Source organism: Podarcis vaucheri, assembly GCF_965113315.1.
Source record: "Podarcis vaucheri genome assembly, chromosome: 15".
NCBI lineage: Eukaryota > Metazoa > Chordata > Lepidosauria > Squamata > Lacertidae > Podarcis > Podarcis vaucheri.
In genome coordinates, this window is record NC_138753.1 from 43,389,666 (window position 1) to 43,405,903 (window position 16,238).

A 16,238-nucleotide genomic window follows, 5' to 3' on the forward strand; every position below is an offset into this window, starting at 1 on the left:
GATGAAAATGAGGTGCAAAGATGAGGTGGGTCAGAAATAGACTGATCCATCCATCCCTGGTCTAGCTCAGTGGATCCTCATGCGTTTGCAAGCCACCTTTCTTTGAGAGTCTCACTTATAGCCGTGCACCCCAACCCGCCCGTCTCACGACATTTACAACGAGATGCTCTGGCCTTTACCTCAACATCTGGGCTTGTTGTAATTTCTCTGCCATCAGGGGAGTAATGGGTCTCAGTGTAGTCTTTGGAAAGAAGATCCCTGCAAAGAATACAATGGGCTTGTTATTCAAGATGAAAATTAAGTTGGGCCAGAGATAATTGCATAATAAGCCTACAATTATATTTCCCCAATGGCATTGTATGTCTATTTTTAGATTCAGAGTAGGATATCAAAGGGGAGGGGGGGCACTTAAGCTTCTCCACGGTACATATTTTTAAACAAAAGGAAAGGGGATCAACAGTGTTTACAAAGCACACAAATCTTGATTCCTTTGATCAAGGGGCTGCCAACTGGGGAGGGGGCAGTCATGGGCAAATCTGCAAACTGAAGGAACAGTTGTTGACACCACACACACACACACACACCACAACCAAGAACATGCCACAATCTAGGCCCCACCTACACTGTGCATTTAAAGCAGTATTATGCACCTTTAAACAGCCGTGGCTTGCCACAAAGAATACCAGGAAGTATAGCTTGTTAAGGGTGCTAAGAGTTGTTAAGAAACCCTTATTGCCCCCACAGAACTACAATTCCCAGAATGGTTTAATAGTCAATCCCTCTTCCCAGAGAACTCAGTGAGGGGCATAGGGGCCTTCTAACAACTCTCAGCTGTCTTAACAAACTACAGTGGGGGAACTGTGACTGTTTCAAGGGACATGATGCTGCTTTAAATGTATAGTACAGGTAGGATCAATTTCACTGGGTCTGCCTACTGCCAAGGAATACCTCTGAAGGCACATAAGTGCTCACACGCAACACGGTGAAGATGATCCTATCATAGGAAGAGAAAAGGTGTGTCTGTGTGTGTGTCTTTCATCCATCATGGAACCCAAGGTGGTGTTCATGTTGTTCCCAGGCACTAACTAGTCCCAGACCTGCTTAGCCTCCGCAAAGAGAAAAGTGAATTTCCTTTCACAATGGTACCTCAGTTTTCAAACATAATCCATTCCAGAAGACCGTTCGACTTCCAAAACGTTTGAAAACTGAGGCACAAGGGGCGGTCTGCAAATTTAATTGAGAAAATTGTGAAGCACTCAGCATAAGCCGTTCATTTCAGAGGTGCATTTGAAAACGGAAGCTTTTACTTCTGGGTTTTCGGTGTTCGAAAACTGAAACATTCGACTTCCGAGATGCTCAAAACCAAGGAACCACTGTATTTCCACAAAAAGTCTGGACCTATTTGTCTACAATTTGGCAAACTTAATCCACTCTGAAGGTACTCTGGCTCCTAGAGTTAATCCATTTTGGCTTCAATGGGAAAGAGCTGCTATTTTATTCCCCATAACAGCGGTACCTCTGGTTGCGGACAGGATCTGTTCCAGAGCTCCGGTCGGATCCTGAAGTTTCCGCAAGTGGAGGGTTCGCTTCTGTGCATGCGGTGGTAGACTGCTTCTGCGCATGTGCGCAGCATGGTAGAGCACTTCTAGGCATGCATGCACAGCAAAACACTTCCGGGGTTGCTGCTTTCGCAACCTGAAGTTTACGTTACCAGAGGGTAATGTAAGCCAAGGTGCTACTGTATAATAAATGGGAGAAGTACAGGGCTTTGTTTTACACAGGATGTGAAATTCAAATCGAGGGAGTACAAAGAGAGACTCAGAAATCAACTGGAATTTTTTAAAATGCACAAATGCAAAGCGAATCTCAGGGTCTGTGCATACTCCCAACATTTATCAGTTATATGTAATGGAAAAACTGATTGCAGGTGGTTCCTCTTTAGCAGAGCAAATAAGGCTGTTACCACAGGTCATTAGTGCAGGTGGGAAATAATTTCATTTTAATGCATGCCTACTGTCCAGTACTGAAACAAGCTATTAAAAAGAAAACCCAGGCCAGGCCAGGCCAGTAGCAGGGAGGAGGAGAGACAGAGAGACAAACCGGCTGAGCTGGTTAGTTATTATGCAGAAACTGGCCAAGTGGCAATTCTATTGAAGATTATCTTTATTAATATCTTGATTTATAGTTCAAGCTGAGCACTCCTCACCCTTAACAAGACTAAAACCCTATGCTGCCAATGGATCAGTTTAAAAGAAAAATATCTGGAATATTTCTTGGCCATTTCCTCTTATGCCTTGCCTGTATAATATATCAACTCGGATGCAGGGTTCACATTTTTAAAAGGCTCTTAGAAAACAATATGCAAATTGCTAGGGTTTCTTTATACAAGGCTGAAGTGTAGGTGGGTTCAAGCCTGACCCGAGCCCTGGGTTCAGCTCAAAAGAATTTATTGAAGCAGCAGGAAGAAGAATGACAAACAGGGGCACTCAAGCCAGTATATGGACACCTTAAGCCAGCCCGGCAACACACCCCCTGCGCCGCCTGTGATAGGTTGCCTTATGCTGCCACTAGCGAATCACAACATTGGCCCTATCACAGCAGGGATTGGCTGCCTGCCACTACCAGCAAATACCATTGGAGCCCTGTAGAATCCTTCCTGTCTTTTGCTACGCAGCTGAAGCTCCTGAGCTCCTGCAGGCATCAAGGTCTAGGCCTGCAATGGCATGCATACAGCATGGGTTTGGCCTACAAAGCGTGTTCTCCTTCATGGAGAGCACATGTTGCAGTTGGGGCCGCCAGGACACTCCAAAGTTGTGGGGCGGGCTAATTGATCGTTGGCCACTGATCCGATTGGGCTTCCCTTGTTGTTGGGATGAAGTTAATGTTGCCATTTGTTGATTGACAGCCAGAAATGCTAAAACTCCTTGCACGAGGCTAGGGCTTCCTCTTTTCGCCCGTGCATCGGATTGCCCGTCCCTCCCTCTCTAGAATAGGGTTGTTCGTTTTGACCTTGCTATGCCTGTCATGGGGTCGTCTGCTTTGGAGCGGGGGCCTGGTAGGAATTTTGTCCATCTGGCAGATTGGCTGGGGCCATTTGGTTTTTGCCTACTGCGTAGCAAATCGTCACAACTTGTAAAGTTCGCGGTTAGGCATTGGTTTATGGTTTGGTTGGTTGAGAGGCATGGATTGGTTATGCCTGCCCCTCTAATGCTGCTGCTGCAAGGGATTCCGTTAAAGGAATCGGGGGCTAACTCTTGCTTGTCCACTCTGTCAAGGGGGCTCGGGCCATAGCAATGAGCTGCTGGTTGCATTTGGGGTGAGGGCAGGTTCCCTGCTCCGCGTAACCCCCAAGTGTATTCCCCCATTCTGACTTTCGCATCGTGCGGAATGTCAGTCTGTCCCCCATGGTGGGGGCAGATAGTCGCAACCAATGCCTACGCAACCACTCACAAATTTGTATTTTAATAAAGTTGTGGCCAAAATTATGCCAAGACCTTAAACTAAAATTTTGGTGTGATGTGTGAGTTATTTGGGGTGGCCCTGGGGACCTCGACACGCAACACATGCATGCATGCATGCATAACAAGGCCACATGTGCAGTTTTAAATCCTAGCCACGCTAAGTGAGGTAGAGGGCGTTGGTGTGTTGGAACTAAGTCAAAAGAACATTTTTATTTTAAAAAATTATATACCACTGTGACATAAAGATACATCACAGTGGCTTACAATTGAAAAACAAAACAATAAAATCCTAAAAAATTAAAAACAAATTAAAAGCGAAAAGGAATTTTAAAAAATAAGAGGCTGTCAGCTCAAGCAGACCAAAGGCCTATCTAGTCCTTTTAAAACTGTCCCAGGTGGCTGGCACCAGTACATTTTGCAGCTGTGAGTTCAATTGTTAAGCACTGTGTGAATAAGCACTTAGTTCTGAATCTTCCACCGTTTGGCTCCATTGGATGGTTCTGCGCTCTAGAGAGACTCGCACAGTCTACCTTTTTATTTTATTTTTTTTAAAAGTGGAATCCCCATGATCCATCCATATTTTAAATGCATAAAGCAGGAAGAAATCTTGGAACCTTAAGGCATAATTAGCAAAAGACCACAAAACTTGGGAACACACCACTAGTAAGAGAGTGGTGCGGAAGAAACTCCAGGTGTTTGGAAATATTTATTTTGGGGTAGTCTTGTTTCAGAATACTTCTTTGGGGGCATGTTTTGTTTAACTGTTTCCAGACATCACTGCAGGCTGGCCCAGTAGGACAAATGGGGCGCTGCCCCACCAAGCTCTCACTTGCCAAATTCCTCATTTACAGCCAGTTCATGGAGTGGCCCTGACTGGCACCTTCCTCCTTTGTCACAGGGTTGCCCTAGGAGAATACAACAGGAAGGAGGATGGGAACAAACCCAGAATTAGTTGATTCCGCCTGTCATTCGCTCTGGCTCCCCCTGTTGTTAGCTGCTCTGCCTTCTGCTCTACCAGTCCCAATGGGCAACAGCTACCACTGCCAGGAATGCATGGCCTGGGGCACTGGGGGTGCTTACCTAACTTCCCAGCAGCTGGGTCACCTACAGGTATGTTTACCAGGAAAGAGAGAGGGAGCGTTGCGATGGGGGGAGGTGTGGTGCAAATGCGCTGTTGAGCATTGTGGTCCTGGCTGGTGGGCAGGGCCGTAGCTAGGGGGTGGCGAGGGGCACAGGCAATGGGGGGAGGGCGCAAAATCAGCTTAAAAATATGTCCATAAATATAAATATCAATTATCAAAGGTAAAGAGACCCCTGACCATTAGGTCCAGTTGTGACCGACTCTGGGGTTGCGGCGCTCATCTCGCTTTACTGGCCGAGGGAGCCGGCATACAGCTTCCGGGTCATGTGGCCAGCATGACTAAGCCGCTTCTGGCAAACCAGAGCAGCGCACGGAAACGCCGTTTACCTTCCCGCCGGAGCGGTACCTATTTATCTACTTGCACTTTGACGTGCTTTCGAACTGCTAGGTTGGCAGGAAAATATCGATTATTACCTCATAATAAATGGTTTTTAATAGAGGGTGAATTGAATGGGTGGAGGGGGTGTTGGAGAAGAGGCAGAAAGAAGAGCTAATTTGTCCAGGGCTAGGGGGCGCAATCTGGACGGTTCTGCCAGTGGCGCAAGATCACCTAGCCTATGGCTCTGCTGGTGGGTCGGCCTTGTGCCAGCCTTTCTGCTCCCCTCCTCTCCCTCTCCTTCCCAGTAAGCATCAGAGATTCAGCTGCTGGGAGGACATGTGAGTCCTTCTGCCACTGCCTGTTTCCAGCAAGTGTACGAACCACTATAGTAAAGGACCTTCATTCACTACTCTAGAGTATGCATTATGTCTTAAAAACATGAAAAATGTTTTTCTGGATCAAACCAATGACCAGTCCAGTGTTCTTTGCAAGAATTTCAGCAGCCAACAAGTGGTGACTTCCATAGGAAACCGGTCAGTGTTTCAGTTGTGGCAGCAGCACTTCCCAAACCCAGCAGGCATTTGGGGGGCAGGTATACTTTATGGGCACTCTGAACTGTTCACAAAAGAAAGCACATTGTTGCATAAAATTTGCATGTGCTTTGTGTCATATGGGAACACATTCACCCCTCCATGTTGCTGCTATATGTTGTGAAAGAAAGAAAGAAAGAAAGAAAGAAAGAAAGAAAGAAAGAAAGAAAGAGACCGGAAGTGGCACTGGTTCTATGTATCTTATAGAAGCATTTCCATATCTCTTCCAATGTCTAACTTAACCCTGACTGTGACTGAGGCCTCTCCCAAACATAATAACTGTGGGGAAAGAATATTGCCACAGGAATGTGCTCCTTATAACCTCCATTATTTTCTGCCATGTTGTCACTTTGAATATGTTAAGAAAACTGCAGTTCTAACTTAAGGTTACCAGATTTTTTTCAATGAATCCGGGGACACTTTTCAGCTTCAGTGGATTTTGTATGGGGCCTGATTTGTAAATCCGGGGACGTCTGGTAACCTTATTCTAACTTACTTGTTTCTTTCGAGGTGAAGGATCACCTTCTCTCCGTTCACTCTCATTTCATAGTCTGCAGCATCTTCATACTTGGCCTGCATTTGAAAAGTGTGGATGAGCAGCTGTTGATTAGAGGTGGGGGGGTTTTGCGGGGGACAGGCAAACAAAGGAAAACTGCTATAGCATCACAACAACTGCTAATAAATACTGCTGAATTGAAGACCTCGTCCCAAGTCACTAATTTGCGTCTTGAAGGCCACAGTAAGGCCTCAGATCCGGGAAGGTACAATTTCAATTACTACTAATTACCACCTCAATTGCTACTTCCCCAACCTGTAAACCTGAGGCCCATTTGTACACAATTTTTTTTTAATGCTTTTGTCCCTGGATTAGTGCAGTAGCGAACATGGACCAAACCCAGAGTTTCAAGCATGTGTCACAATGAGCAAAATGATGTGTGTGTGTGTGTGTGTGTGTGTGTGTGTGTGTGAATAAACATTCACAAACTTTTTATTGATAACGTTTGGATATTTAAATTAAGGATCTGTACAGTTTTGTAACATGCAGAAAATAACGTATGTTGATAAACTAGAGAGAGGAGCTGAGGGAAGTCTGGGGGGGAGGGGTTATGTTTTGGGGAGGGGGAGGGAAAAATAGGGAGGGGGGAATTAAGGATGATATGTTTTTTGATAAAAAGTTATGTTGAAATTACATATATATATATATATATATATATATATATATATATATATATATGCAGGTTTTGGTGTCTTCGGGTGTCTTCCCGTGTAAGAGTCGGGGTGTCTGTGCGACGTTTCGACGAGGTCTCACTCGTCATCTTCAGGCTGGTGCTTTCGGCTTCTTGTTACTGGAACAGAGCAGAATCTGGTGTTTGAGTTCCTATAAATACTGTTGAGGGGTGTGGTGTATAGCCTCTAACGTTCTGGGCAGAGAGGAAGTTCCTATACACCACACCCCTCAACAGTATTTATAGGAACTCAAACACCAGATTCTGCTCTGTTCCAGTAACAAGAAGCCGAAAGCACCAGCCTGAAGATGACGAGTGAGACCTCGTCGAAACGTCGCACAGACACCCCGACTCTTACACGGGAAGACACCCGAAGACACCAAAACCTGCATTCCTGTACCCGTGAAAATCTACGAAAGCAAATATATATATATATATATATTTGAAATACATGTTGTTTGATTTTCCAGATTCGCAAAAAAGCAGTTTAAAATTGTGTGTCATGTTTGAGCCCAATGGCTACAGAGCTACGCCTAGCAAAGGCACTCTTCAGGCTGCTAGCTCTGTGGCCACAAACAGGGGTGGTGAAATGGGAAGGTGCCCCTGTCCCACCACTGGAGAGCCAATGAGTTGCTGCCCACATGGGCATCCCGCTACCAGTGGGGTTTCCAGCAAGATCTTTGGCTTCCAGTGCCTGTCACGACTGCTTCACCCCACCTCATGGCCCTGGCCAGCCAGGCAGAGACATCAGTGCTTCTGATCTCCACACTATCTTCCCCCAACACAGGAAGCTGTGGTGTGCACTGGAGAGTAACATAAGCAGCATGTTTCCCACACAAGCAAACATAGTCAAGTCTGGATGGGAATAACTATCTCTTGGAGAGGTGTTTGGAGAAAGTGTCTCCCTCCCTCCCTCCCTCCCTCCCTCCCTCCTGTACCTGCAAAGGCCAATTTTACTTCTATTATCAATGCAGCTGTTTTGCACAAGAGCAGTCCTGCACAAAGCAGCTGTTCTAAAAATAAAATAATACTGTAAACATGCCTTCAGCAGCAACCAGTGGAAATGGACAATGCATCATTTCCTTTGCGCTGATGGAAACAAAATGGCCAGATTGTGGTCAGGTGCTGAGAAAAAGGATGTAGGGGTGGAGATAGACGGCACCAAACATGTAGAAAACCACAAAACCACCCCCACGGTGCACTTCAGTGCATCCACACTTGAGTAACATGTGATTTTATGTTGGACTTTGCCCCTTACCCCATAATCCATAGATTGGTTAAATAAAATTTAAATGGGGGGAGGGAAGGCGGAATGCAGTCTGCCGCTTGGACAAGGATGCTATTGTGTTGCCTCAGTTGCTTTGTTTCCCAGAAAGCAGAAGAAGCAACAAGGGGATCATCTATCTTGGACCTGGACCTCACCAACAGGGAGGAACTGACTGACAAAGTGGAAGTACTGGAAATCTTGGGAGGAAATGATCTTGTCCTTTTGAGTTTCATGACACAGAGGCAAGGGAAAGATGAGACATGCACTCTGGACATTAAGAAGACTGATTTCAAAAAGCTTTAGGAGCTACTGGGTGAGATCCCATGGTCACAAAAACTCAAAAAGAAGGGAGTTCAAGATGGATGGGAGTTTCTTAAAGGTTAAATATGGAAGCTACAAATGCAGACAATTCCAATAAGAATGAAAAGTGGGAGGCATCTAAAGAAACTGATGTGACTGCATAAGGAGCTTCATTGGAAGTTTTCAAGCAGAGGTTGGAAGGTACATGTCTTTGGTGCTTTAGTTGAGAATTCTGCATTGCAGGGGGTTGGACTAGATGACCCTCAGGAACCTTTCCAACTGAACAATTCTATGATTCTAAGTGAAAGGCACAAAAAACATGTACATGTCTGATGCATCAAATGCACCATGAATTGTTGTGTGTACACAACCAAACAGGCAGCTCTTTTTTACCTTGTGGTTCTGGCTTCCTCCGACATCTCTTTTGTGCAATGCATGGATTTTTTGTGGATACACTACTTCGTAGTCCTTCACTCCAGGAAGTTCCTTCAGGGAGTTCCCTTTATTGAGGAGGAAAGAGAGAAATGTTTGCTTTATTCTGAAATTCCCTTTCCCACACATGATTTAATTGTCATTCATGTTGTGAACTGCCCTGTGATCTTCAGATGAAGGGCTGTATATCAATCAAAAATAATAAAATAATAATAGTAACTTAAGTGAACAGTCCAGCATAGACCCTATTTCCTACTGAAATGAAGGCCAGCTACATAAAACAACCTTCTCGCCATACAAATTTCTTTTGTTTGTTTGTTTCTTGAAATGGCTGATTTAACAGCCTTTGACAGGTGGTGGCTAATAATAACAAATGCACACACCCTTGCTCCCTTGCTGAAGGAAACGGTTTGGCCATTTGAAGGAAGCCAGCAAAAAACCCACAACCCAGCAACATAACAAATGAACATAAGAATAGCCCTTCAGGATCAGGCCCATTGAGTCCAGCATTCTGTGCTCACAGTGGCCTACCAGCTGAGCACAACACTATACCCAGTTGTGATTCTTAGCAACTTGTATTCAGGGGCACACTGCCTCCAACAGTGACAAACCTACAGCTAAAATTCTATACATGCTTACCTGAGAGTAAGCTGCTTTGAACACAATGGGACTTACTTTCAAGGAAATATGCATAGGATCCACCCATAAGTTTTGCAACCTGCTAGCAAGATGTAGCCTGGAGGAGACTACTTGCTGTTTGGGCCTGTCTGTTCATTTCAGCTAATCCTGCACCCAAGGTACATGCAGAAAATGTGTGAGCACACAAACACCCTTCTTTTCTGTCAGGGGGCACAGTCCATTTGGGGCTGCATGATGGCAGTGAGCAGCTGAGTGAGAGCCAGTGAAAAGCAAACTGAGAGACTAAAGTGTTCTGGACTAACCCCGCTTCACTTCCCACTCTCTGTTTCAATTTCAGTTTCATTTATTTGGACTACTGTACAAGGGTCTTAAGCATCAAATGCAGTATAGCGTTATCAAAATAATCACAGCAGAGAAAACACCTACACAAATGGTGCCTTTAAAAATAAGAGTATAGCAAAAATCCATGCACAATCAGAAGCAATTAAAACTACATCACAGGTGTGCATTGCGCATGCACAACGGGCCCCCACAATGTTGGGCACAACTTGGCGCCTCTGATCAACATCAAGTAATTTATAGACCACTTTGTAACATAAAGCCATACAAGCGATGTGAAAGATAAAAACAGAATAACACACAAGTCTTAAAAACAATGCAATCAGGTTAGCTCAGTCAGAAGGATGAGACTCTGGATCTCAGGATCCTGGGTTCAAGCTCCACATTGGGGGAAAGATTCCTGCATTGCAGGGGGCTGGACTAGATTACCCTCATGGTCCCTGACAACCCAACAATTCTAAGATTCTATGATTTCAGCAAACTCTAAAAACATTCAAACCATCTTTACAAACTCTGAAAGCAATAAAACAATTTCTTCACACCTCAGGGAAAGCCTTCTTAAACGTGTGTGTGTTTGGGTGGGTGTGTATTCAGTAGGGGCTGAAAAATCACGATGCTAGCTATCTAATTTCAACTGGCAATTGATTCCAGAGAGCTGGAGCTGCAACAATAAGAGCCCAGTTTTTAATACAAGCTAAGAGCACCTCTGGGACATATGATACTCTCAGCAGTACCCACCTGACAAGTGCAGCTGCTGGGCAGGGACAGATGGGGTGAAGCGGAGCACTGTGTGCATCATGCACCCCCTGTTGCACTCCCTTAAGTATCCCACTGCATTCAGTATGACGGAGCGTGCTCCACATTGCTAGCGTTTGTGTAACATTCCATTGCAACCTCTTTGCTTCAGGCAGCTTACTTTTCAGCAAGGTTGTGGCCTTCTGCTCTTTCAGGCCATGTTCTCGGACCAGCATCTTCTCCTCTTCTCCCTCCCCCTTGTTTTATTTACCATTCAGCCAGTGGAAGAGTTTTGTGGAAGCTACCTCCCTACTTTATGTCTTTCAGTTGATCTTGACAGTATTACGCTACTGTTATTGCTGTTTGAAAAGGACAATCTACAGCAACGGGAAGCCAGTGCAAGGCAACTTTGATGTGATAACCTTTTTACGCATACACATATCACAACAATCTCAACCTAGGAAGGAAGGACATCATTTCACAAGTGTCACTCCAGGATGAAAGGGCAACATTTCACAAGTGCAAAATAAAACATTGTGTTCCAGTAAACAAAGTGGTTATGGTTAGAACACAAAGCCCCCTTTAATGTTTTATCTTTTGTCAATTTGGAAATCTAGACTATAGAATATTCCTAGCAATGAGACACAGAAGAGTCAAAATGTCTCAAAAAGCAAAGAAGTCTAAATCCCATTAGTACTGAAGATGATGGTGGTGATCCATATTCAACAAGTATCATCTTTGAAAAGAATTTGAACACTTAGTGGGTGGGAAAAGTAGCAACAAAAGTTTTGATCAGGGCTTTTTTTTAGATCATGTGACATCTCCTCCCTTATTTTACTAGATTCATCAGCTTGTAATTTATTTTCAAATCCAACAGAAAGTGCTACTTTAGAGTTGGAGAACTGCTTCCAGGTGGAAACAGTTGCCTACCTGTCAATCACCAGATGGTTTGCTCTTAGGACCAATTAGCCTATGATTGTTGACAGCAAGCTCTGCTAATTGCATTGAAAAGTTCCTGATGGGCACTCCCTGATCACAGAGGGGATTACCTTCAGCAAGCCACACTTGCATAGGAACAACCAGAAGTTCACTTCAAGCCCTTGATTGTTTTCCTGCAGCCATGTCCTTACCTGCCCGACCCCACATATGGTGTCAGTTGTGTGGGGCAGGTGGGGATGGTTTGGTGAAAATGACATTGCAAGCCAAATTAGGTCCTGTAACAGGTCTAATTTGCCCTATGGGCCAGAGTTCCAATATTACATTGAAAGCCTGAACAGCTTGAGATCACTATACATGAAGGACCACTACACATTACTTTGCATGCTCAATCAGCCAATACTTTGGACAAAACCTTCTCCATTGTGGCATCCATGTAATGGAATTCTTGTCCACTTAACTCACAGCAGCTGCATGGACTTTCACCTTTCATTCTTCCCCTTGCAGCATTAAAAATACTTCTGAACATTCTGTGACATTCACAGCATGAATGAATACCAGCCTCCTCCAGATGCTCCTGGACTACGTCTCCCATCATTCCTGACCATTGATGATGCTGGTTGTGACTGATGGGAGTTGGTGTCCAAAAACATCTGGAGAATACTTGGTTTGGGAGGGCTAGTATACACACTCATATGCAAACATTTCAAAATTAGCACACTGCTTGGGAAGGAGGGTCTACATAGGGACTAGTCACACGCCACTCCACTTTTAATTACTATTTGTTGCATAGTTGTTGCTGCATTTGCCTATCTCTGTGTGTGCGCTTGTGTGCTAGGATAGTGATAGAGAATTTTTCATTTATGTACTTTGGTGTTCATTTATATTCAGAAAATATATATAAAAACCTCTTAATTAGAAACAAAAACCTTCAAGTGGTGTACATAAAACAGTTATAAATAATATGCAGATAAAATCAGAAAATATTAAACCCTAGTATACCTAACTAAAGTACATATCTGAAAAACCTTGCTGAAAAAAAGTTTTGAATAGGATACATGCATGATGTAAATAGGCAGAGTTCCCAGGTGTGCTGGTGCCACACGAAAGGATGAAACCCCAGCAAAGATTATATGGCACTTGTAAAAATGCAAGTTTTGCCTTTCCAGCCATAAAGGCCTTGGCAGTGGTGTGATGGATTCCTATATATAACCACCATGGGTTATCTTTTGGGTTTTGTGTGAGGGTGAACTTAGATCCTTGGAGACTCAGGGAGAAGTTGTCCAGATAAGAAAAGATTTATAAAAGTTGATAAAACAAAGGTGGTGTCAGTTGATAAAGGTCTTTCAGGGAACAGTTAACTTATTAATAATTATGCTAAATCTTGTGGATATTACAGGCTTCTAAACAAAGTGGTAAACACACAGCTTCTTTTAAACTTCAGTTGTTTATTTTAAGTTATTACTCTTCAGTTAAATATATTATAGGTTTCTAGAATACATGGTAAATGCGCAACTTATTTCCAGTGATTTCACTTCAGTTCTTTAAACTTAATTGCTCTCTCTTAATCCACCTCCCCATCTGAATCTCAGAAATGGCTCCTTTTATTTTCCCTCCCAAAGCACTGGCTCCACCTCCTCTTGGTAGCCAATCAGAGAGAGGCTCCAGCCCTCTGGTGGAATTCCAAGGCACTGCATCACCAGACTCAGCTGTCCATCACAGCTGATTGGCTCCACCCCTCTTGGTAGCCAATCAGAGAGAGGCTCCAGCCCTCTGGTGGAATTCCGAGGCACTGCATCACCAGACTCAGCTGTCCATCACAGGTGGTCTAAGGTAAGACATATATCTATTTCACAATATAGATATATTATATTAGAAAATAAGCTACATATCAGAACAGAGAGGCAGAACTTGATACAACTGAAAACATTCATATTACTAAGGAGGAAAAAACAGCTGAAGTAACAGAAATGCCTTCACACTGCAGCTGAAGGCCACAAAAGAGGAAGCCCTCTGGCTTCCTGACGTCAGGAGATCCACAGTCTCAGTGAGTCTCTGAGGACTTGCCATCCAGTGCCTCATTCAGCTGACCATCTGAATGCAAAGAAACGCAGAACAAAGACTTCAGTGATGAATGCAGTGGGTAGGCAGGGCCATGTGGGAGAAGATGGTTCTTTCAATAGTCAGGGTCCAAAACATGAGGGCTTTCTTAATCATGGGGAGCACTCTGAATTGTCCCCAGAAATTTACTGGAGTGATATGCCTCCCCCCAGTAATCCACAGTCAAATGCCTTGTCCATTGCATCTTGCATCAGCTGAAGAATCTAAACCCATTTCAAAGGCGGCCCCACAAAGTGGGCACTGCAGTAATCTAAGCTGGGTGTGACCAAGATATGCATAACTGTGGCCAGATCTGCTTTGTCCAAGAGAGAGCACAGCTGGCGTGCTAGTCAAAGCCACAGAAAGGCACTCCTGGACACTGCGGCTACCTGAGCAAAGTCAAATCAAGAGGCAAGCTCAAATTGTGAATGTGGTATTTCAATGGGAGAGCAATCCCATCCATAAGAACATAAGAAGAGCCTTATGGGTCTGGCCTATGGTGCATCTTGTCTAGCATCCTGTTCTCACAGTGGCCAACCAGATGCCCACAAGAAAGACCCAAGCGTAACAGCGTTCTCCACACCTGTAATTCCCAGAAACTGGCACTCCGAGGCATACTGATTTTGACAGTGGATGTAGAACATAGTCATTGTGTCAAGTATTCACCGATAGACTTATCCTCCATGAATTTGGCTACTCCTCTTTTAAATTCATTCAAATCTGTGACCATCACTGCTTCTTGTGGGAGCAAATGCCATAGTTTACCTATGAAGAAGGGTGGGTTTTTTTGTCTGTCCTGAATCTTTCAACATTCAGCTTCATTGGATGGCCCTGAATTCTTGTATTATGAGTGACAAGGGGCAGGGACTATTCCCTGTCCACTTCTCCACTTTATGCGTCATGTATCTGGTTACTTGCCTTTTCTCTTAACTAAGAAGCTCCAAATGTTGTAACTTTTCCTCATAGTGGAGTTGCTCCATTCTCTTGATTTTTGTTGCGGCTTTCTTAACCTTTTCCAATTCTACAAAATCTTTTTTGAGGCATAGTGTCCAAAACAATATACAGTATTTCTAGTGTGGTCACACCATAGATTTGCATAACAGCATTGTGATATTTTCAGTTTTATTTTCAATTCCTTTCCTAATGGTCCCTAGCATAGCCTTCACCTTTTTCACAGCTGTCCCCCCATAAAGAACAATTTATATTCCCTAATCCTGGATCGGCCTTCCCACTGACCAGCAGCAATTCCATCTTATCTGAGGCCAGGAAAAGGAAAATCCCTCTGCCTCCAGCTTGGGTTGAAAGTGGGCTCAGCAGAAAGAGGTTGAGTGAGGACTGACTTATGGATGAGTAAGCATTGGTTTATAAAGATGCAAAGCTAAGGAGCAGGTGACTTAGAGAGGAAATTGTGATGACTCACTCTCATGTTATAGAGCATGTTCTTTGCAAACTTTTCCATTCAGTTCAACCTGTCAACAACCTTGTTCAGAGGCCAAGAGCCTGTTGTGTCTAGAATACACCCTGCCCTGCCACCCACCCACAATCACCAGTGAGGACATGCATAATCCAAGGATTGTAAATCCAAATCCAAAGTTTGCCTGAGACACCAACAAGGTATCTAGGGAGAGATGGGGCCCCTGTGGTCCTTCCAGCTCCCATCAACCCTAGCCAGCATGGTTAGGGATGTTGAGAGCTGTACTCCTCCTAGATCTGGAGGGCCACAGGTTCCCCGTCCCTGATTTAGGAAGTCTGGAGGGCAGCAGTCTGCCTTACAGCGGAGTGAGGGCATGTTCAAATCAAATTTATCTGAAAGCAAACAACTATCTCTTGTGGTGAATCTTGCCTCCGCCACCCCATCCTAAACCTGAAAATGTACCTCTGTATGCTGATTGCCAAATACTTTTTTTCCTGTCTAGAAGTGGACTCCAGAAATGGTTCAACACAAATCAGTGATGGAGCTTATCCAGATGATTATAAGTCCACAGTCCGTAGTATGAATGGACCAAATTTTCAATTTTAGTCTTCCTCAGTTTCTGCTATCCCAATCATAAATTCAGTTTGCAACATTCCAACAACATTTCTGCATCGGTTTGCCATTTATTTTATATCTTTAAGAAAGTGACCAAGTGAGCATTTTTGTGTGCATTTATCCTAATATACACATTTTTGCAAACAATTTTCTCTAATAGAGTGCATTTGATTATGTCATTTCAATTAATACGTGCATTTTTGTGCACACTTTCCCCTAACATACACATTTTTCCATTGGAGAACTGCATTGCAAAACTCAGAGAAGTGCAAATTTTGAAGGACTGTTTGCATTTCTGTTTACATATTTTTGAGAACTGCAAATTAGATATACAGTATTTGCATTAAAATGTGAACCAAATTGAATTTCTCTTCTATCCCTAAGCTGAAATAGACACAAAATTGCAAAGTTGCTACTAAATTGTATTTGGACTATGGCAAAAACTATCTATTTCCACATGGAGGAAAGGTCATAGCTCAGTGGCACAGCATCTGCTCTGCATGCAGAAAGTCCTAGGTTCAATCCCTGGTATCTCCAGGTAGGTCAGAAGTCCTGGAATGCATTGCCAGTTGGTGCAGGCTGGATGGAAAAGAATGCTACTCAGTATAAGGTGCAGTATCCTATGTTCCCATGCCATGCACATGAAAAGCCATAGCCTACAATTTAGGCCGTAAACAAATTCAAATTAGTCAAATTTGAGGTGGGCAAAACTGCTGAGAAATGG

The 16,238-nt window shown here is 43.9% G+C and overlaps 1 protein-coding gene across 1 annotated transcript in view; it reads right to left on the reverse strand.

The window, feature by feature from the left end:
• The window catches only part of ADAM28 (ADAM metallopeptidase domain 28), a 74,891-nt gene that overhangs the window by 53,053 nt on the left and 5,600 nt on the right, over positions 1-16,238 (reverse strand). The window contains exons 2-4 of the mRNA XM_082200303.1: positions 8,698-8,804; positions 6,008-6,084; positions 180-258 (exon numbers count right to left, since the gene is read on the reverse strand). Of these exons, the coding sequence (XP_082056429.1) occupies positions 180-258; positions 6,008-6,084; positions 8,698-8,804 (263 nt within the window). The remainder of the gene's footprint in view (positions 1-179; positions 259-6,007; positions 6,085-8,697; positions 8,805-16,238) is intronic.